Below are 23,446 nucleotides of genomic sequence, written 5' to 3'. Positions count from 1 at the left end.
CGAGTTTTCCCACGATGTATAAACTCACTGACAAAATGACGGATTTCACAAAGAAATCTCTTCACCTAAATAAGAAATGCAAATTCGAGAGCTTTGTACGTATTTTGATTTGGCGGAATGACGTAGCATAATGCGTTAAGCATGTCGATTTCGACTGACTCAACTACGTCATGATACCTTGTGGTATCTCAGATCCCGATCACAAAAATTAGATTTTCAAATGACTTAACTAAAGCAGTTCTTCCATGGCAACTCGTGACACGTTTCCTTGCCGGTGCGGAGAATCAATCATTTCTTCGGTCACTGTAACTGTCAGGAAAATTTTAAAATTGTTCACAAATCGCCCAAGCTCATAACCTAAATGACCAATGTGTGGAACCAAATTTTTGCTTTAACTTAAAATACTTTTTTTTCTAGCTAGAACAAACAAGGGTTACTTCGAGTTATAAAAATAATAAAGGTAATGTCGTACTATTTCACGAAAATAGTGCTGAAATCTTTTTATTAATTTTTCATCTATACCGATTGCCATTTTTTTTGGACGCTGGAGTTAGCGCAACGTCTATCCAAAAGTTCCAAAGAAATTTGTACCTATGGTTGCCCACCATAATAAACATGAGAAGTTCTTCAATTAAATATTGAAACCTACATTTTTTACAATCTGTGGTTTTCATTTGTGTAACATTCGGATTTTCTACCAGCAGCACAATTCTTTTGCTTTCTACGATCCTTGCTTTTAATAAGATTTTAGGTTTTCATATGATTATTAGTTGTTCCTCAAATCTGAAGCTCTGTAATCTTTACAATAACACGGCTTTCTTATCTTATTAAAACGTTCCCTTATTAATGGAAAGTTATTGTTATTATTTGTAACTAGAAGATACCCAATCCTTTGAGACAACGTTTAGAGGAGTATTTTCAACATGCTTGGACTACGAACGGCATTGAAAGGTTTTCCCGAATGCCTTCAAGCAGACATATGTTTACACCTCAATCGTAAACTATTAACAACATGTTCGTTCCAGGATGCAAAAACTTTTGCGGTTTTGCTCATCACTCATAGTTTAGAGAAATTAAATTTTAGTATGCTTTGCGCACTCTCGGTGAAAACAAAGTCTTGAAAAGGCAATTGGCAAACATAAAAAGCATAACGGAGCACGTATTGCGATTTCATTGACACTTGGAAGACAGCTCTTCAGCATGTCTAAATATCTTTTATTATCATGGTCATTCCACACAGCACAACCATTTAATTTTTGACTAAAATGTCGATGACCATTGATGTAATTAAAGAAAAAGCGCGAGTTCCCATTGCCAGATAACTCTTTAACTGTGATAACTCTATGTGCCTTTTCGTCTTTCTAACTTCAGACCTTAATTCAGAGTATGGAATTTTGAATTATGTGAGAGTACGCTTGACTCTGAAATGTTATTGTTTGGGGATTATTTCATTCCTAATGAACACTCTACGCAAAAGACTACAGTCACAGGCCCTCGAGCTTGTCGTTGTGTATTAGCCCGCAACAACAAAATAATTTAGTGGTCCATAATCGCGATTATTTTTCACAATATCGACAACTTCATGGTATTATTTCTCAATTTCATTTCAGTTCGACACAACTTCCTGGGATTATTTTTCGGTTTGGTACAACTTCTTGAAATTATTTCTCAGTTTCATTTCAGTGTGACACAACTTCCTGGGTTTTTCAATGCATTAAGAAAAACACTTGTGAAGTATGATGGTCTAAGCATTTTATTTCTTTTTGGCGCTTTTTTTATAACATATTCGCGTAAATCGCGACGAGGTAGTTTGAAAGCCACTTGGTTTTGCATAGTTCTCGTCTTGCGATATTTATTTAAAAAAATAAAGGCAAAATTAGGGACAAAGAGAGGATAATTTGGTTTGTTTGTTCAAAAGGAACAAATTACAATATAATGCATGAAAAAATAAGCACTTTTAACCAAACCCTTGAAACTCGCCATAGATAATTAATCTTTCAGCTCTAAGTATAAAAAATTTAAACATTTGTGGTTAAAAAAAAGCAATTTATAAAAAAGGGCAATTGACGCGAATGTTTTAACACTTTAAAAAAACAGCCGACATCGCGTGCGTATGCTTATGCCTCTATTGAAAACTGCTTTTGACAAATTATTGGTTTATTATAATTTTAACAATTTTTGGTGAGATCAGTGAATTGTTGGGACCTTAATAAGAAAAACCTTTTACAGTTAAACTATGGTGATCGTGGTCAAACTATCTATGAAAACGATATTCATAGAATATCATAAAAAGGTTTTGAAAGAATCGTGTTGATAACATCTTATCAAATTTAATTTCCAACTAATTATCAGATTTTCTCAAATTCTCTCAATGAAGGTTTGATCCCCGGCTCATAAAGGCAAAGTTCATTTGTGCCGCCATGACTTTGCTGGCAGATGTGTTGCCCTAGTTGCCATATCTGAAAGTATTCAAAAAACTGGTAAAAAATTACTCTATCTGGCAAAATTGTTTTTGTTCAATGGACGTACTGGAATATATCTACCTAAATATAGAACTAGAAGTGTAGTTTCCGTCGAGTAGGTCATACTCAAAATAATTGTGGCTGCAATAAGAGACACATCAACTGCGAACACGAAGACCACAGAACCAAAGAGCCCTAAGTGGAATGAAGTAACTAAGAGCAAAAATTATGAAAATAAAACCAATTCAAGGTAAAAAGTTTTAGCCATATACTCTATTTATAGCAAAACATACTTGAGTGCCAGTTTTACCCAGTTCAAATGAACGAACAATTGAAAATGCAGATACCGAAGTTCGTTTACCGAAGATCACAGTCAAACTATGAATTCTAAACAATCAGCTCGCCCAAGTCATTCTCAAACGAGTTTTTATTTCCTCAGCCGATTAATGCGCATCCTCTTTCTTATTGTTTTTTCAAAATCAAACAAAGCATTGAAAAAATATTAAATAAACTAGTGTGTTCGTACACATCTTCCCCCTCAAATAAAAAGAAATCAATCTTCAATAAGAGTTTCCGATAACATAAATGCCAAATTAACTTCTGCTTCCTAAAATTTTTTTCTCCAACAACATGAGGATTCTGCAGATTAACATTCATAACTTTACAAACAACTCAAATAAAAGTATACTAGAAATTTTTGTTTGACATTGCATCTGTATCTTGCCACACATCTTTTTCTTTGATAATTCCAACTCTAATTATAATTTTTTTTTTTAACGCACAAATCTAGTCATGTACATCAAGAAATCTCTTAAGTGCCAAAAAATCTGATTTCATACGCTGCTTGCTATTAATGGTGAAAATAACCAATCTCAATAAAGGTTTTACTGCTGCGTTATTTATATATATCCCGCTGCCTACCACGCCAAACATTGCCATCGATGCCAGTTCGTCTTTTTAACCGCCCGTATGTTGATCTCATTTATGGACATTTTAATGCACAATCCTGTTGTTAAGGTCATTATTTTGAGTCCCTTAAGGAGATTTCAAGGCCAAAAGCGAGTTGTTTCAAGAATGATAAGGCTCTCTTTATTCGACATTTTGAGTCAACCCATTAACATTATTTAAAAGATTTCCTATCATAAGCCTCAAAGAAAGTGCGCCGAAATAAAATCAATCTCAGATGAAATTTCAACTGAAATCTGATGACTCACATAATTGTAACTTCCAGGAAAGCTTCTAAATTCTAATAGCATCACAGTTTAGCAAGACTGCTTCGTATTCTTAACCAGAGAAGAAGGGTTCTTAGAATTTCCCAAGGCAAAAAAATTGAGACAAAAAGATGGCAAAGAAATTTGTAAATTATTAGAAAAATTAAACTACTTTTTGTACACATGCTTTTTTGACTGATTCAATCGGCCAATTGATAAACAAATCGACAAATCTTATATTAAATATTTGAATTAACTTTCAACTTTATATATTTATACATAACTTTCAACTTTAATTATTTGTACATAACTGTAATGTGTTAATTTAAATACTCATCAAAAATTCTGAAATTCGAAATGTTTGGAATGCTGTTTTAAACCATTTGAAAATTGAAATAAAAAGCACATATGAAAATTGAAATAAAAAACACAATACTCTTCAGAAATTTAAAAATTACGTATACCTTCGATTGATCTAAGATTCTAACTCAAGTTATCTTGCAGTTTATCGTTTATTATTTATCTATCAATTTATCTTGCTTTCCCCAACTTAAAACTTTTTATAAAATACCTAAAATTTTAAAACTTTCTTAACCTGCACAACCTACGCGCGGCCGAGGAAGAGTGTTAATAAATAAAGTTTAGCGTAGTCAGCAACAAGTCGATAACTAACAAAAGATTCCCTTTGGTGCTAACTAACCCAGATTCACTCTAGGGCTATATATAGCTTTACCTTTAAGTACGAAATTACAATTTATACTTACTGAAAGCTCCTGTCGCTGTAAGGTTGCTGATAATCCGCTTGTTATTAAAAGTGTGAAAACGGCAACAATGATAACGATATGAACAATGACACAACTAATTCGTAGAATCATATCTGTATAAGATTTTATACTGATAAACGTCGCGAAGATAACGAAGGTTATTTAAAGGATAGCCTTCGACTGGTTAAGAAGAAAACTTGATGGTAATGATGACGATGGCTGTAATTATAAATAGGTCCGCATTTTGATTGATTAGGTTTGAACTCACAATATGGAAACAGTATCAAGCACAAAACCTAACTTTAACTCAATTACAGGCATTTGGCGAAGATACTAAAAAGATATGAAAATCAAAAATTAATTATTTGCGGCATAGAAATTGTATAAAAAAATCACTTGTATATAGCACACTTCTCTGCCTAATTTTCTGTTTTTTCTTTGGAATTTCTTGGCGTTCACATTACTAACAAGCATTGGTTAAAATCAAGTAAACAAACGTGGCACAGCAAATGCTGAATTATTTTTAAGTTCTTCAGACATAAATCAAAATTGCAGTACCTGGAAGCAGTCATTTTATTTAAAAGATGTAAACGTGCCGTCACACAAGCGCAGCGTACTTATCGTCACGAGGTTTCAAACGTTACTGAGACAAAATGCAGAGACCAACCTTGGTCAAGACATGTATGCCCGCATCCATACATACATACTTAATGGATGTACGTAAACAGCGTAAAATAAGGCTGAGTACGAGTGTACCGAACATACGCAAAATTTTACACAGTAAAAACCTAAAACGGTTGGCATAACTGAGCACCTTAAAACTCCGCTTTTTATCTGTTAGACGCATGTAGAAATTTAACATAAAACATAAGCATGCATGTACATGCGCATATACAAATAACTTATGTTTAGGACCAAAAGAACAGTATGCACATACGCGATACCTATAAAAACGCACCATCGCAGTATATTTCTTCAAAATACAAATCATTTTTTCACGCGCATACATGCAGGCGTTTGTAAACATCACGGGGTAAACAGTGAGCCGGACAATCACGTCGCCACAATGTCTAGCGCACGATGTCTGGCACAATCTTATCTTATCTAGAGTGCTCCAGCACAGATACATATACAATATATTATATTTTTAGTTTCTTAAGCATAAAAAGCAGCAAAATTAACCGACTATCATCTGGGTTGCAAAAAACAAAAAGACTATACACACACAAACCTTTAAATTGTAATTAATAAAAGTCTTCGAACGTGCATCCAAACAAACCTACACACATTTTATGAGCTTGTTACTCTTCGTATAATCGTTTTTACTTACTCAGGTGTGCTTTGTTTTCGACCTGTTACCATGCATTACTACTTTACATAGTTTATGTGTAAAACTTTGCGAACGAACGTATTTGCGCATGTTAAACTGATTACTACGACAGTGGAATGAGGGTACTTCAAAGAAGAGCGAAATTATCTTTCTTGTGTATTATCCTCAAGCATTTATATTATTGGTTACACTCAGCCAGGATCTATAAAGGCGTTTATTTTTTTTGAGTTTAAATTGAACTATTGGGTGGATGCATGTATTTTGATGGATTTTTCACTTGAGTGTAAAGTATTTACTGGCAAAAATCGGTAAAATGTACACTCAAAGTATTTTTCACCATTTTCTACAACTTTCCCCAGCCTTATTACCATATGTCAGCGCTCCGACCCCTTTTTCTTCACTTGCACTTCTTCAACTTGCGGAACCGTGTACCAGCGAAACCATGTTGCATCGATCTGAACAAGCGGCAATCAGAGGAGCAATGTTTGGTGAGTACGCTGAGTGTGACTCTATATGCTTCCATTCGAGCTGCAACAGTGTATCCCTGAAAACTCTTGAAACGTGAGGTCGAACACTGTCATGCAAGAGGACAACCTTGCGTCAGTTAGCCGTGACTGGCCGTCCCTTTTGCTACAATACATCGTTCAATTTATTCAATTGACGTCGGTGGACATATGCATTAACAGATTCATTCGATTTTAGCACTGAACACCACCATATGAAAAAAAAAAAATGCATACAGCAAAACGTTTTGGCCATGAATATTTCGACTCGTAGCCGATGTGAATCGCCACATAAAATTCCGCCTTTCTTGCCTTGCAAGCAATGAAATCGCGATGTTGAAACGGTTCGAAATGGCATTTTCTGTCCGAAATTTCCTTGAGAGCTTGAGATGGGTAACAATTGGGACATGAGGAAGTAGCGTCGCCATAAGTTTCAAAAAGTGTTTGGTGGGCTTCGGCAGTAGACTTCTTCAATAAAAGTAATGAATGTCGAAAATGTAATTTTGAGTGCTCCACGATTGGCGTCGGTATACATTGAACATCTCAATAATACTAAATATAAAACCAAGAGAAAGATCAAAATGATCGAATTTTGTCGTTATGTATTTCCTAGTTTTTTATAATTTTTAACTGGCGCTTATCAAAATACATGCAACCGCCTAATACAAAGAAAGCAAAAATAAAAGAGTGAATAAGTCACGTACGATATTTAATTGAATTCAAATCACATTCAAAAATATTTTTGCTAAATTCAACTTTTTAAATATCTTATTTAAACGATTATCAAAAAGTCATTATCAAAAATTGAAATTATTTGCTTTAAGCACGGCTGGTAGTATCTTTTAAAATGAATGTTCAATCACCCGCATGTAAGATCTACTATAGAAAAAAAGTTACGCAGGTTTTTCCAAAACACTCAATTAAACTCCCTATTAAAAGCCTAGAAACAGTAATCAGCATGTGTGCATTACTGATTTATGGTGAAATTAGTTGAATTCAATAAACTATGCTTCAAAATAAGTCTAAACCAATCACAAATATGTCCGCCATAGCTTAACTAAAGCCTTAACCGATTTGCATTCGCGAAAGATATAAGAAAATGTGGATTCCTCTATGGATCAAATGTGTATGAACGAACCAAAAACTGCGGGCATAAAATACTCCCTCACTCCTTTTCATGCGAATGCAATTTAGGTGCTGACATTCTCGTTAGTATTGTTTTACGTTTATATTAAAAAATAAAGCAGTGGTAACGCTGTTCATTAACTATTGATCTGCTTCGCGAAGTCATATTACGGAGTGTTAACACTAGCAATTGGTTATCAATTTAGAACTACTAAACATCCGCATGATGTGAATAGATTATATAAACGACCTTAGTAACAAAATGTCAGCATAAGTGACATAAAACAATAACAAGACCTATCCAAAAATAAATTAAAAGTAATGTAAATCGTATTACTTCATAGGGCGTCTCATTCAAAACTATAATGAATTTAATGAACACAATTATGACCAAAAAACCAGAAAATCCAAAAACAAAGCATGCCTACACATTCTAAAAATTCATACACATGCATTATTGCGTTCAAAAAAAAAGCTCGTGAGAAGCCGAAATAACCAACGGAATATTGTCTTAAGTCAGTTGAAAGGAACAAAAAACATAAATAAATTAAAATAAAGGAACACATGCACATGCGGAAAGCAAAAGAGCAAAAGCATACTAACCAGTAATAGGCCGACTGCTTTGAGCGGCATGTCAACTAACTGCTTATGTTAAAACACACAATGTGTGCAAATACAGTATTGGAAATTTATAAAGTCCATAGACAAAGAGAGGTGTTTTCCATTTCTCAGTTTATCTTCAATGCCGCTGTTAAATTTTTCTGTAGTCTGTATAGCCGTTTTAGACTCAATACAAATTTATTACTGTTTTTGGTGACTTTCGACAAAAAAAAACAAGCATTTTTTCAGTTTGGCAAACAGATATTTATGCCGGCCGGCTGAACAGCCCGTGAAGACTTAAGAACCTAAGACACGTTCGCATACCGTACTGAACATCATAACATGTAAACCACATGTTTCAAAGCACACATATAGGTAAGCAGTGATTTATTGTTATGTACATAAATATGTTGGCAAGCTTATAAATGTTGAAAAGGGTTCCAAAAGAGGCTAAAAAAAGAGAAAGCCATGTATAAATAAATAAAAGAAAAATGGCAACACAAAGCAGATTTACCTACACACATGCAAGCGTGCGCAGCAAACAAATTACAAATTCTCTGGAACATTTGCCGCTAAACATTTATGTGCTAGACTACGCATGTGTACACTTGCGCACAATGATTTCTTCATAAGCTTAAGAGAAAACGTGTATATCTCACACGAACGAGACCCGACACATGCAAAGGCTCGTCTTGTGATATAAACTCCATTATTCCAGACTGTATGACGCCAAACGAATACCCAAGAGGTTTACTTGAACCAGCGAAAGCAGTTGCTGTATCATTTTTGGATGTAATTTCTGTTGTACCCAGGAGAACTCGTGGGATATCTATACAATGATTGTTTAGGGAACCTAACGAAAGTTGAATCCTAGGGAGTTACAAATTTTTATGTGCTCCCTCTATCCGTTTAATTTATGCACTTAAGAATTAATTTATAAGAATTAAAATATATATGGTGTAAATTCTTCCGCCCATTGTTTTAAATAGGTGAACACGCGGATGTGCAAAACATTTTCATTTGGTATTTACTTTTATTCCTAAATACTTAGAACAAGGTAAGAATGCTTCTCTTTCTTAAAATATCGCGTACATGTTAAAATTGTTCAAATTTACTATCACAACACGCAGATTGCCTGCATAACAGTTCATGTTTTCTGAAACATTGCTTCAAATTAATTTTCAGAAGAAGGGAAATTTGAACAAGCAGTAGTTCTTAGAACAACTTGCACTTATAAAAAAGTTTGGATTGCTTTTTCCGAGCATTCCTCATCCACGTTCTATTTTCAAAAGTCGTCAAATGGAAAAATATTCAATTCTTAAAGTTTGTTGACAAAATTTGCTCTGTGATAGTAACTGGACATTCTGAATCCGTATGAAAAATTTGCTGCAGCTGTGGCACTTGTTTGCACCCTCCCCCATATAACCGTTCCTACGACAACTGAATCTTTATATAGAAGATAGATTTAATGTGTCGTGGTGAAAAATTACCTATAATAGTAAATTGACATAGACATTCACCTTCATTCTCCGAATTTGGACCACGAAGATCTAGTAGCAGTAGTGCCTTCAGATCCATTCAGGCATGCGGTTCCAACATTCTGAAGAAGTATGAAAATTGTTCAATCATTGGATCGCTGCCAAACCTACAGCGGGCGCCATTCGCAAGGTTGTTGATAAAGATTTCTTGCCACGGACTACCCATAGAGACCGATTTGAAATGTTAAGTTCACAATTTCGTATAATCGACCATACTGATAAAATTATTACCGACATTCTAACCTGGAGCAATGGTTGGCTGATCAAAAGAAGTGCTGCGGCCGCGGCTCAGATAGTAAGCCCAATGCCAAGACAGTTCAGTACATTTGATCATTATAAAAGGTTGTGTTTGCGCCTAGAGCATTTATTTCATCAACTGATAATTATAAACACTTTGCAGAACTTTACTCTCGTTGATGCAATTGGAGTTTATGAGCAAATTGCAGCGTGAATACGAACATACAGCCGGCGCTAAGCAATTTCGTGTGAAGTTAGAAAGTGTTACCCCAAACCAATAACGTTGCCAGAAAGAAGGGGGAAAGTTGTAGAAAATATTTTGATCAACATATATTCTATTCACTTTCTTAATAAATGTCATTTTCAAGTGAAAAAATGGCCAAAATATGAAAGCACCTAACATTTATAGTGCTTTTGCCTTAGCGATGAAAATTGTGTTCATAAGGAAACTTCTGAAATTAGATTTCAAAATGACTAATTACAGCAACAGATTGAATGGTCTTCGCCTTTTCGCTCATCCTATAACCATAATGAAGTTCGATTATTTGGAAAAGATGAAGCACTTTCTGAAGCAATTGGTGGATAGTGCTCCGCTTCAACTTCGCTCAAATGGACATATGGACATTACATTTTGCTTTAATTTTGCTATGTTCATATATTATATCTTTCATTTATTTTATAATTTGAAACGTATGGTAAGGGAACATCACTTTTTTTACATTTTTGACCACTTTGCGATTGTGTTGTCTTTTATCAACTGCCAATTCGAGAAGATTTTCAAAAACTGTTTGATTAATTGTGATTTTTATCCACCTCAATTCGCAAGCATCTGAGAACTATGAAATGAGCGGACCTGAAAACCATCTCGATTCGCAGTCATATGAGAGTAATTTAAATGAGCGGGCCTAAAAACCACCTCGATTCGCAGTCATATATTCGCAGTAATTTAGATGAGCCGCCCTGAAAACCACCTCAATTCACAAGCATCTGAGAGTAATTAAATGAGCGATTCTGAAATGGACTTGTTACAATGTTTTTTGTCTTCTTTAGTTAATTCTTATGCTTAAATTTGCTTAAAGGTTTAACTTTTCCATTAATAAATATCCAGTTGCTGACATACTTCTGAAAAAAGAAATGAGCACGAAGAGGAGAACATATATGTGGCCCAACGGAGACACAACAGATGTTGTGTTGTCACTAATTCCAAAAGACCCATTTGGTGATTTAAGTGGCGCGTGCTTAACTTGTAATTCCAACAGGCGATCAATTTCTTCAAATTTATGTTAAGATGTGATAAGTTTGGCAAGTCTTTTCCTTAATACCTCCACAAAACTTGTAGTTTCTTGTTCGAACTCGGTAAGATATCTAATATATCTATAGCTAATGCACCTATTCTTGAATTTATTCAAAATGCGAATAAAGGATTTGGTGTCTAAATTGAAAATTTAACTTTTATTTTATGAAAAATTCCTTTTGCACAGTTTGAGTATTTTCTTATCATTATATTGTTTTTTGGTTTTTTAGCTAAATGTATTTGTTTGATAAAGTGAGAGTAATTAAATGAGCAAGTCTGAACCACTTGTTAGATTTCGAATTCGCTATACCTCCCATTCATTTGTAAACAATTTCATCTGTTTTTCAACCGAATTCACTGGGCTGGGCTTTAATATCAAATAAGAAATCTTATTTAACACGTTTGCATATTGTCAAGATTGCAACATTCACATTCATTGATTGGCTTACAATTAACATAGATAGCATGCGGAAATTTCTAAAAATATTTATATCAAGTAAACAAAAGTAGACCTGCGAAACGTTAAAATAGTTTTGAACATAAAAGATATCCGAACGCAGACCAACTTATTAATTATGTAACATACGAACCACTGGGTATCTGGACACTTATTTGGAATTAGCTGTAAACTCAGTTGACCTTTTGCAGCAAAATTTTCTGTTAGCATCGATTTCCCAACTGTGTATTTGAGCCTCAAATTTTGTGAATACAAAAACAGCGTAACTTTATCGACAGTAAACTGACGGAAAATATCTCTAAATTAATTTGATCGACTGCAATTAAGAACATTATCTGTTCGAAGTAAATTTTTGAAGAGCAACAAATTCATCTATGCCACAAAATTAAGAGAGAGAGAGTCAGAATTATGTCGCCTGAAAATAAGGCATAAGCAGTTAAATCTAAAATGCGTGTCATTGAAAGGAAGAAAAAAGAAAGTATGTGTTATCTATATTTATGTCCCTACAAAAAGGAGAACGAGGCCGGCGGGACAGGAAAATGCTGTCTATCGGTCAATTAAATGTTATGAGAATTTTTTTCATTAATCATAAGAATGCACGTGGTTTTACAAACAGTCATTGCCTGTTTTTGTTTGGTTCAGCATCAGTTCAGCTTTCAAATTTTCTTATTTTTTTTACCGCTTTCTCTCAATTGCTCTGTATAAGTCTTTAAAATCAGCTTAGGTTTTTGCACATCTTTTGCTTGCCTAAGAAGATGAAGAAAGTGTTATGTTCATACATAAGCATTAGTTTGCAGACAATCCTTATGGTGGGTGCAATAACAAATATATAAATTTTCATTCATTTGAAATAGATTACACACCAAAATTTCAATCACAACATCATTTTAAGTCGATAACGATGTCGTGTATAACAACAGGTCACCATCGAAAGTAGCAAATCTCCCTATACTATATTCTATTTTCATCCAGACCCCTACTTTATATTTCATTTCTTTTGATTTTCTTGTACTTAAAAATTTTCTGCATAATAGCGGGACGAAAGGAAGCTATCTGTAGCGCCGAAATTAAAGAAGATTATACAGCAAAGTTGGAAGTCTTTAGCATCCATTCCATTCCATATATTGCCTTTGTAGTTTAGATCTATATAAACATCTCACATCAATACAACCGTACTATTCATAAATGTTTCGACTGCACTTAGATAGAGGCACGTTAAGTTTATTCTTATTTCTTTGATGAGGCCATAAATTTGGAACACACAATAGTAAAAGGAAATTATTATTAATTCATTAACTGTGGAAGATAATAGTCCTATGCATTCGTATGTTGACGCACACACGCACTTTATTATATTTATTATATTTGAGAATAAAGAAAATCGGAGATGATTTCAATATCAGAATGAAAACGACAAAAAGTCATTAAATGTCAGCTTAAAGAAAGAAACAATAAAGCTAAAAAAGCAAATAATGAAAATTAACGTAAGAATATTTAATTACTACAGCGAAACAAAAATCATTTTTTCTCTCTAATCAACTTTGCAAAACGAAAATCTACTGGCGTCTTACACGAAAGTATAATTAACAGATTTGGGAGGTGATAAATGGTAAAATGTGTTGACAGACGTTTCTGTACAAAAATGTCAGCTGATCACTGCTACTAGTTATCGATGTAAAAATGTATTTAAAAAAATGGTTTTAAAATTTTTAATTTTTGATGGGAAGTAAATGGGAAGAAATAAAAAGTGTTAAAATTCTTAAGCCTTAAATGTACTTGAAGAACTTACCTTTTAATCTTTAATGTACATTTAATCTTTTTAATTATTTATCTATTTAGTTACAAAGAAAAGTCACCGCAAACAAAATAAAGAAGTTTTTAAGAAACAAAAAAAACTATCAATAATGCCCACGAAGCACAAATGTTTAAAAGGTTTGTGCGTTATTTTTGGTCAAAACTTACAAGACTAAATACGATTTTTCACAATTTATAATTTTTTACAATTTACAATTTTGCAGACTTTGCACCCTTTTCTTCTGAAAATTTTAGGTGTTGTGCCTATTAAAGATTTTTTAAATACTCTTATAACAAAAACTGATAGGATCTGGCATTTCTTTTCAAATTACTGACCACAACGTATAGATCAAACACTCACAATTGCTTCTATATTTAAACTGATCGTCAATTCTACGATCTGTGCAAACAAAAGCTCTAAATTTATTTAAACTTCATAAACTTCTACACAACGACCAAGCAATCAAAGCGTACGAAATCACGACGATACTTGAAACACTTTTGAATGAGAGAGAGAGGGACTAGATGTTAGAGAGAGTATACATTTAAATATGCGTTGTCCTAAGCTTACTTAACACACATGACTAAATAAAACTTTATCTCTAGCCTTCTATAAAGCCGGTCTCTCTAAAGGCAAGTGCTGCACAGTTCTTACTTCTCTTTTGCAGTGAAAGCAAAATAAAAACAAAGGTAAAATTATAAATTAAAAAATAAATACATTGGCTTTATATAAATGTCTCTTGTTGAATAATTATCGAAATTTATCCTTTCTCGCCAGTTATTAAAGAACTAAGCTAAAGCTCCTCGCACTAACCTACTAGAAAACTAAAAAATTTTAAAACAGTAACCATAAGAAAGTTTAAAAGTGTTTACTAGCAAAACGAAGTATTTATGATTTTTGTTGTATCTGCTATCATTATTCTCATTATTACCATAATTATTGTATATTGTTGTTGTTCGAGTTCATATTAAAAATTTTGTAAAGTGATATCAATTTCTTCGCATGTTAGAGGGAAGACATCGATCTCGTTATGGTTTAAATATTTCTACGTTTACCAAGAGTACTTTTGTTGGAAACCCTAGTTTATTGAAAGATAAACACGGCAATCTCTGTCACTGTGCAGCTGAGAAATCAACTCAGTTAAGTAAAGGAACTTCAAATTAGTTCTAATTAGTTAAGAGCGTAATTTTTTGCTACCATTATTATTATCAAATTTTGTTTGCTCTAAGAACGATTTCTTTGGGGATCTTTGTTATTGTAAAAATCATTCCACTCTGAGAAGAACTTCTTTGCTTACTGTACTGTACTGTACTACTGTACTGAGTCCCAAGCAGTGCCAAGCATTTCGTTATTGTTAAATTTTATTGTACTCATGTCTCCAAAAGGAAATTTTTTCTAGATATGCTCAGTGCTTTTTAGAATTTCGTTTTAGTAGAATTTTTTATATTCATTTATAACGGACGAATTGGCAATTTTACAGTAACAAGAAAAGTTCTCTGTCAACAGAGCAACCGGAAGTTTTGCAATAACAAAAAAGTTTTCCAAGCCCTCTCAAAAGAAGAAAAGACTTCTGCATCAATGAAGCCATCATAAAACTGAGATACAATATTCGATTGATTCATTCGCTTTTTTCTCTTCGAAAAAATTAGTTCGAAATTTTCTGTAAAGTATGTGTAAATTTCTTATAGTGAGAGCTTGTGCGAAATAATATACGTAAATAAATTTAATGCTGAGAAATTGACACACAATAATTATAAATCGTTATAGAGCTAAGTGAAATTTTAATATTTTAATGTTAAATTAATAAGCGGTTAAAACAAAAGGCAGCCTTTACGTTTAGATGCTAATTAGAGAAAAATTGTACACGAAAAGAAAAGACGAAATATTTTAGTATAGTATTTTTTTAAATAAATTGAAAACGTAGTTTTTAGACACATTGCCATAAGAACTACTCGCGTTGATCGTTTAATGCTAAAACTCGTTCAGTATGACAGTTTTAAAAAGCTCCTCCGCCTTCCTGCTTTGCTTTCTATTCGTGTTAACACAAGCGGCTTTGCTCCCACCTAACGCTCACCAAGCTCTTATAAAACATGAATTGCCAGCGGAGTTAGGGCTTTATAACAACAGCGACAAAGTTAAAATATTGACCGATAACAATTTCAACCATGAAGTCTTACACCGTAATTGCTCCATATTGGTGGAATTTTATAACAGCTATTGTGGCCATTGTAAAAGATTTGCCCCCTTATACAAAGACCTGGCAGTGATCCTCTTTGGATGGCGTGATATTCTTCCAGTTAGCGCCATTGATTGTGCGGCTGAGGAAAATAATGGCATATGTAGACAATATGAAATTATGGGTTATCCTACTTTGCGTTATTTTGGTCCTGGTTTTACACCCAGTCCGGGCAACTATGGCAAAACCATAAATACTTTAGAATTAAAAGATGTTGTCATTTCTTTAGCTCGCTTTATCGTAGCTGAAAATCGTACTGCTAATATGACCGATTGGCCTGACTTTCAACCCCTACCAGAAAATATTCAGACAACAAATGAACTTTTCGAAGGTTTAAATAGTTTGTGTCAATACGTTATATTAATATATGAACCAGAAAACTCTACTTTGGGTGTTGAGGTAATCTTGCACTTAAATCGCTGGACAGATATAAAAGTGCGTCGTGTGGTAGATCTGGATTCGGCTGCTAAATATCGAATTGATGGATTGCAATTTAAAATCGCCACTGTGAGCCGTTCCGGAAATGTCGTACCGTACTCAACATTAGAAAACTCCGCTGAGTCTTACGTCGATACGATCAAAGGTTTTCTAAATAAACAACATATTACTGAAAAGCCTTACATAGAGCCCAATACATCTTCAATGTCTTCTAACTTGGGAAATAGTGACAATGATTTAAAGAATATTCTTAACGAAGTAAAACGCAACAAACATTTGGTTTACCAAGCCGATTTGGAAATGGCTATATATTATATTTTGTACAATGAGATACCAAAAACTTCGAACATCAATGGGGAAAAACTTCTAGCTTTACAACGATTTTTAAGTGTTCTGAACCGCTACAATCCATTGGGGTCGAATGGGCAAAAAATTATTTCCAAAATTTACGCATTTGTCATGCAAAACCAACGAGAGATGTCGAGTCAAGAATTTGAAAAAAAACTTAAATACCTGACAGAAATAAATCACCCTATATTTTCTTCAAATAGTTACGTGGGTTGCATTGCTACCAAACCCAACAGTCGAGGTTATACGTGCTCATTATGGCAGTTATTCCATTATATGACTGTACAAGCAGCCAATTTGGATAAAAGTCAAGACCCATTAGAAATTCTGCAAGCCATGCATGGATATATAAAATATTACTTTGGGTGTACGGAATGCTCAGAACACTTTCAGGTAAATGATCTCAGAAAACATTAAATCTTAAAGCTTATGATCTCATAAATGAGAACAAGTAAATTAAAAAGCAAGTTAAGTGGATACTGCGCAACATACCTTTCTTTATAAGTCTCACGATCAATTGCACGCAATTATGGGTATTAACGTTTGGTTGCAATCACAAACGGAATAGACGTATTGTAGCGGCTTCTTTAAACTATGCAAAAAAATTACTAATTTTTGATTTGCAATAGACTCAAAAGCTAAGTTAAATCACTCATTAAGTTGTTTGTATACAAGTGTTTTTTTAGGAATTTTGAATTAGGTAGGGAACTCCTTTCAAGTCTTGGTAGTTTGGACTAAATATTCATGGAGGGTTAATTCATTTCATGTTATCATAGTATGAAGCCTAAATTTGGTCACATCAATCTGGCCGTCTATCTTTAGTAATTGATGTATAGTTTTCCCTAAAACCGGTTCGCCTATCAAATATAGTATAGATGTTGGCTTTCTCATAATGTGCTATTGTAAATTTCTTAAGAGACGGCAGTGACAAAGTGGTATGTTATATATTTGCTTGTGATTGCAATAAAAGAAAGAACAAAAAATCAATTCCTCCATCGAATTGCGTTGGAGGGAAAGTATTTTAAATAGGCAGGTAATTTTTCTCATCATGAAACCTCGCAAGAACATGAGAATAAGCGTACGTTTGTTTACATCATATTGCGAGGTTCAAATTTAACAAACTTAATACATTTTCTGAAAATATTAAACTTACGTGGTCTAAGCTAAGGACTATTGCCTTGTCAATTTACTCTTATTAACCAATTTTCATAATGAAATATTAAAAATTAGACCTTTTACCTTACGAACGTGGGAACGATTATATAAGAGAAAGTTCAAAAAATTGCTCCGGCCGAATTTTCAATATGCAAATTGTGAGCCCTTGGCCAAAACTTAAGTTTCTTACTAATTAAGAGGATTATCCACGGTTTCCAGCCATCGGTATATATATCAATAAATAACAAATAAAATTTGTCAATCTTAAGAGCCGTAAAACAATATGAGACCTAAAATAATGCCCCTTTAACACAGACAGAATTTGTTTTTAGTATTTTTAAATTTTTTGGCTTACTTAAAGTTTAAAATACCATTATGTAATTTGCAGAATATGGCAGCGAATCACAAAATTTGGAACACAACCACCAAAGACGAAGCAATTCTTTGGTTATGGACTGCACATAATGAGGTTAATCAACGCCTGGCTGGCGACGTGACGGAGGATCCCAATTTCCCTAAAGTACAGTTTCCAACCACCTCATCATGTCCCCTTTGTCATCGTGAAAGCTATACCAAATCTACCGAAACCTACCCAGATAATAAATGGAATAAAATGAAGGTTTTACAATTTTTGAAAAATATATACAATCCGGAATATATAAGTCGTTTCGGTGTAACCGATGAAAGTTTACTTCAGCCGATACTGGAGAAGCTTCGACGAAAACGTATGATTGGTAACGTATTCTCTGATGTAGATATGCGCATGGGTATGCTATTGTATGGTTTCTGCATTGTTATGTTAATGGTGGCCTTTAAATTATTCGGCCTTAAAGGAGGTTATCGTAAGAAATCATATGGTCACGATATATTGGGTAAAGTTTAAACACACTGCTACTAAAAAATCGAAAGCTCTGCAAGTACTCAATGTCGCATAGCTCTTCTTTCAATCATTATGGTTGACCAAAGGCATTCCGTGTCATTAACTAAAATAACAAATAAGTATATAAATAAAAATATAAATATTTGCTCAAGAATTTTAATTTTGAATGATTAACATATAAAATCAGAATAATCAGAAATATGCCTAATTGATATGAACTTTGTTTATGCCCATCTATTAAGAGAGCTGTAATCAGAAAGTTTATATTTGACTGAGTTTTACAGACAATCTTAAAAGGAAACGCATCAATGCATCATTCAACAAATACTCGCAAATGACCAAAACCTTAAAAAAACTTTGGTTATAAAATTTTTAATACTTTCGTCAACAACTTTGGATATCTACCAAATATGCGTATAAAATTTCGCTTAAGGGTTCTAAAAATTTAATCTATCTTTATATTTATAAACTGTATATTTTTTTTGATATTTTCAAAAGTAAACAAAGTTTATATTTTTGTGTGCACTTGTATGTACACGTCCGTTTTTAAATAATTTTCAAGATTTTTACTTTTAATATTTTAATTCCCGTTAAGACAATTAAAAGAAGGCATAAGGCTTCTTGTATACATTATGTAAGAAATTGTGTATTAAATAAATGGAAATTGTGTATTAAATAAGTGGAAAAACTATTAACAATCACAAAAACAACAGTATATTATCAATGTGTTTGTTTTGAACTTTCTATCTATCATAACAATTTCAAATATTTATAGCACTTAATAAAGCACTATGTACTGTGTACTTGGTTGCTATGTTTAGTTCTGTAAATTACTTTATTAATACGAGTCTTTTCAACGAAATAGGATTGCTTAAAATTATTAAACGTTTGAGTTACAAAATCGCTCTCACCATGCTCAAGCAACAGGTGAACAGCATTAACGCTCACGGTTTGAGGCTAGATTTTTTATACGTTGCTTTTCGAGATTTTCTATACTTTTCGGAGGAAGTGCAGGTTTTGAATTTTTGTCATCGCTTCCGCTTTGTTCATTCGAAACGCTTAAGAAATAATTTGCCATTTCTTTGAAATAATCGCCATCACACGTACTATTTTATACACATTTTGCAGTGTAAGCTTCTAGTTCGATCCGGCTATGTTCGCTCACAATTTTTTCATGTATACTTTAGTCACATTTGAAATTCACTACCGAATCCTGCCACCGCACAATAATGATAAAAAGAAACCTTATTCTATTCAAATATTTCATATAAGTAAATATGGATCCTATTAGCTGCTTGCCGAAGGAGACATTTAAGACAATGCAAAAAAGATTTCAATACAAGTTGACCTTTGTAGACATTTTTGAAGTCTCGTCCATGCGAACATACCCCCTGCGTGTGATAAATATAAAAAATGACTTTTCAAATTGATAAATAGTAGTTTTGGTGAACAATAAAAGCATGTGTTATGAATGTTTTCTATGTATAAACAATACTTATTAGTTTTGTTTCGCATTAAACGTTTGAAGAAAAAAAGTTCTATTATAGCATTTATGTACTTAGCATGAATGGGTAGCCTAGGCTTTTGTTCCCCAAAAGCATGTTTTTCGCTTTTTTCACTGAGACACAAAAGAGGATGACGGACAAAAAACTTTGTTTTAAGGGTATTCATTAAGTGGGGGATATGTCAACTCTGGAAGAACCGAATTGTAGTTATTGTTTTGGTATAAATTGTTTCGAAAACAAAAGTTGTGTGGACTTCTCTGATGAGATAACGAATTGATAACGACGAGCTCATTTAAAGTGAGTAAAGGGAAACTTTCGAGGAAAACTCGAATAATTGTGTTTGACGCACAATTCACAACCTATAACGTATCGTATGTTGTTAGTTCAAAAGTTCAGAAATGAAGTGTATTTATTTTTAAAGGCTTACATACGCAGGTCTCATCGATTTAAAGCTCAGGATAGTATTCGTCTGCACTTTCGCCCTTTATACCCACCTACAAAATCGTAAACATAAAGCTTCCGCTTTTATATTGAAAATGGACGGCCTAAATTTGTACAGGTTTGGCAGAGTTATTTCTAGTGAATGTATGTGGTCGTTATTTTTATTCATTTTCATTAACGGCTTTCGTTTCAGATATTGTAACATTAACAAACTTGAACTCAATTTTCTTCTTCAATTTTTTTCTGATCTAATTCTCGAAGCAAATATTCCACTTCCAATGTAAATGTAAAAAAGTTATCATTTATTTTGTTTACTTTACCAAAAAAACACATTTTTTTGTTATATAAAAATGTAAAAAAAATATTCATAATTCGCAAAGTAGCGTCTTATTCATACATTCTATTCACAAAGCATATAAAATGCAAAAATTTTACTGTTATACATCTCCATCGATTAGCATGTGTGCGTGTATGCGTTAAGAAAAAAAATCTGAAAATAATATTAAGGTTAAACGTTCATGGCTTTTAAAGTCGTTTATCAAAAAAAAATATGATCTTTTTATTTGTTTAATTATAATAACCAATCAATTCTGTTGAACATTAAACATTTGTAACTTTATCGTCTAACCAGAATGCAAAGACTGAAAATAAATAAAATAAAAATTTATTTAAAAATTATGTGAAAGATATGGGAAAATGAAAAAAGGGCTGCAAATAACCTTTCGTAATTTACATTTTCGGACTGCAGATTTGCTTTCGTTGTTTCTTACTTTTTTCTTTTTCTCATCGTTTTTAAAGTTATTCCAATAAACGTACCCGAGCTATGTCCACCCCAGTTATACTTTTTACAAGCTCTGGCACTTTATTGACAATTTGCAAAACTTCGCCCGTTAATTTAGCTGCGCCGATTTCACCTTGACCTCCCGAAACCATGGTGATCTTTTTCGCTTGTGATAAAGGAGCAGCTACTTCGGCGGCCACCTACTCAGAAGAACATATCGAAAGAAATTATTAACATATAAGTGTGACTATTTACTTACCTTTGGTAAGGTATCCAACAACATTTCTACCATGGCGGCTTCACGGTACTCACGCCAAGCTTCGGCTTTGGCAGCCATTTGCTCGGCTTCAGCTTTTGCTTTGGCTGATATGGCATAAGCCTCAGCTTCCCCACGTATTTTTATCTGAATGGTTAGGAAAGAGGCATTTTGTTAATATCTTAACCTCCCTAAAATTAATTAGCAGCTTACAGATTCGGCTTCCGCTTCAGCCTCAATTATTATTTTTATTTTATTGGCTTCGGCTAATTTTTCCAATTTAAATTTCTCCGCTTCGGCCGGGCGCCTAATAGTAGATTCGAGTTCTTTTTCGCGTCTTTGTATCTCCTGTTGTTGCACTGCTATTTCTTGTGTGCGTTCAACAACTTTTACTTGCATCTGCTCTTCCTTGATACGCTGCTTTGTTTTAGCTGCTTGCAATTCATAAGCCAGCTCAGCCTCAGCCTTTTTGGTTTGTACCTCAACATCGTAAGCGGCCTTTTTAAGCTCAAAATCTCGCTGAGCCTTCGCTATTTCTGTATCATTTAAAAAACGCGAAGCCATGCGTTGTTCTTCTGCTATAGCTTCTTTAATTTGAGCTTCACTGCGTGCCTCCGCTTCTCCTATACGTGCATCGCGCTTTACTTCAGCAGTCCTAGCCATTCCCAAAGCTTTCAAGTAACCCTAGGCAAACGGTTACACAAAATAATACCAAAAATTTAATGTAGGTTGTAGACGAAAGTATAAGCAACAAAACTCTGTACCTTAGCCTCTCCCTGTGTTAAGAATGAATTTTATAAAAACGACAAGAAAAGAATAGAGCCATGTAATCATAAAAAGAGATCGCATGTCCTTAAAACTTTAAAAATATGTTTACCTCCTCATCTCTGATATCCTTAATGGTATATGACACAACCGTTATTCCCATATTAGCGAGATCCGAAGAAGCTACTTCAAATACTTGTTTACTAAACTTCTTGCGATCCTTGTAAATTTCTTCTACCGTCATTGAACCCATGATAGCTCTTTGATGGCCTTCCAGTGTAACCAAGGCAATATGACTGATTTCGTCTTCATCCTTGTCTAAAAATTGTTCACAAGCAGTTAACAGCATATCTTCGTTTTGTCCCTCCACTTTGACCTGAGCTATACCGGTAACCGAAATAGGTACACCTTGGCTGGTGTAGACACATGGACTCTCCACTTGCAAGGTCATGGTATTTAAAGATATTCTAAAAGAACGTGACAAATAAATTGGAGAAAGAAATCCTTCTATTATATAATACCTTTGCACCTGTTGTACGCATGGCCAAACAAAAGCCCGTCCACCTGGTACTAGCAGAGGTTTCATATAACAACATCCTAGTTAAAGCGAATGAAGACGATTTCGTTTAGTTGTTATTTTTTGACAAAAATTCAAGTTCATAGTTTATGTGAGAAAGGTTCAACAGAACTTTTGTCTAATTCGATTTCTGTTTATTCATCAAGTGTTTATTTGGTGATTTATTTGTATGCACCATGCTTCAGCTTTACATGAGACTGGGAGCCTTTTATTCTTTTGCCAAGAAATTGAAAGTTTTCTTCTTTACACATTCTATCTCAAGAAAATTTGACAAAAAAGAACTTTTTGTTGTGCTAGTAAACTTGCACTCGATTAATTTTTATCCTTTTTTATTTAACGCTCCCCTCACGATCGCAGGGGTAAAATAACTGTAAAATCGTTCATATATAGCATAAAATTAAAAATTGTTAATGTTGTGACGTCCGCGAGCAAAATTCAGGGAGGGTGTTTGTCAGTCCGCTTTTACCACAAGTGTCACAATAACGGCATGCCGTTAGGTGACATCGCGTGATTTTTGCGGTTTCTCTGCATAACGACGGCTAGCCGTTAGATATGCGAGAAGAGCAGAGAGAAGGAAAATCACGCGAGGGAATTAGGTTTTGACTTTTAATTTTTTTGAGAGATCAAACAGTGAGTCGGAGGACAGTAGCCTGAACGGTTGAAAACCTACATTAGTGGAGTGAAGCACATGCGGTCTGTTGAAAAAAAAGGTAAAAACAAAATGGCCATAGGCTGTAAAGAATTCCTT

General features: G+C 33.8%; 3 protein-coding genes across 14 annotated transcripts in view; 1 reads left to right on the top strand and 2 right to left on the bottom strand.

Moving 5' to 3' along the window:
* The window catches only part of LOC119638669 (SPARC-related modular calcium-binding protein 2), a 26,842-nt gene extending 13,190 nt beyond the window's left edge, over positions 1-13,652 (bottom strand). Inside the window, exons 1-5 of one of the 9 annotated variants that reach the window (XM_038035593.1) lie at positions 13,311-13,651; positions 8,510-8,848; positions 7,999-8,445; positions 4,996-5,225; positions 4,438-4,770 (exon numbers count right to left, since the gene is read on the bottom strand). In XM_038035593.1, the coding sequence (XP_037891521.1) occupies positions 4,438-4,548 (111 nt within the window). In that variant the 5' untranslated portion in view covers positions 4,549-4,770; positions 4,996-5,225; positions 7,999-8,445; positions 8,510-8,848; positions 13,311-13,651. Of the gene's footprint in view, positions 1-4,437; positions 4,771-4,995; positions 5,226-7,998; positions 8,446-8,509; positions 8,849-13,310 lie in introns of those variants that run through there. The other 8 variants (XM_038035600.1, XM_038035591.1, XM_038035596.1 and 5 more) reach the window with 8 other exon arrangements.
* A 905-nt stretch (positions 13,653-14,557) lies between these two features.
* Positions 14,558-20,816, top strand: LOC119638651 (sulfhydryl oxidase 1). Its single transcript, XM_038035555.1, has 2 exons — positions 14,558-16,731; positions 17,882-20,816. The coding sequence occupies exons 1-2, from the start codon at positions 15,304-15,306 to the stop codon at positions 18,374-18,376; spliced, it is 1,923 nt and encodes a 640-aa protein (XP_037891483.1). The 5' UTR covers positions 14,558-15,303; the 3' UTR covers positions 18,377-20,816.
* Positions 20,817-20,842: 26 nt separating this feature from the next.
* The window catches only part of LOC119638652 (flotillin-1), an 11,894-nt gene continuing 9,290 nt past the window's right edge, over positions 20,843-23,446 (bottom strand). The window contains exons 2-8 of one of the 4 annotated variants that reach the window (XM_038035556.1): positions 22,643-22,718; positions 22,234-22,588; positions 22,121-22,132; positions 21,570-22,040; positions 21,360-21,503; positions 21,136-21,300; positions 20,843-20,960 (exon numbers count right to left, since the gene is read on the bottom strand). In XM_038035556.1, coding sequence (XP_037891484.1) covers positions 20,943-20,960; positions 21,136-21,300; positions 21,360-21,503; positions 21,570-22,040; positions 22,121-22,132; positions 22,234-22,588; positions 22,643-22,718 — 1,241 coding nt within the window. In that variant the 3' untranslated portion in view covers positions 20,843-20,942. Of the gene's footprint in view, positions 20,961-21,038; positions 21,301-21,359; positions 21,504-21,569; positions 22,041-22,120; positions 22,133-22,233; positions 22,589-22,642; positions 22,719-23,446 lie in introns of all 4 variants that reach the window. The other 3 variants (XR_005247471.1, XM_038035557.1, XM_038035558.1) reach the window with 3 other exon arrangements.

Source organism: Glossina fuscipes, unplaced genomic scaffold (genome assembly GCF_014805625.2).
Source record: "Glossina fuscipes isolate IAEA_lab_2018 unplaced genomic scaffold, Yale_Gfus_2 106, whole genome shotgun sequence".
NCBI classification, from domain to species: domain Eukaryota; kingdom Metazoa; phylum Arthropoda; class Insecta; order Diptera; family Glossinidae; genus Glossina; species Glossina fuscipes.
The sequence above is the reverse complement of the archived record's forward strand: the minus strand, read 5'-3'. Positions and strand labels throughout refer to the sequence as shown.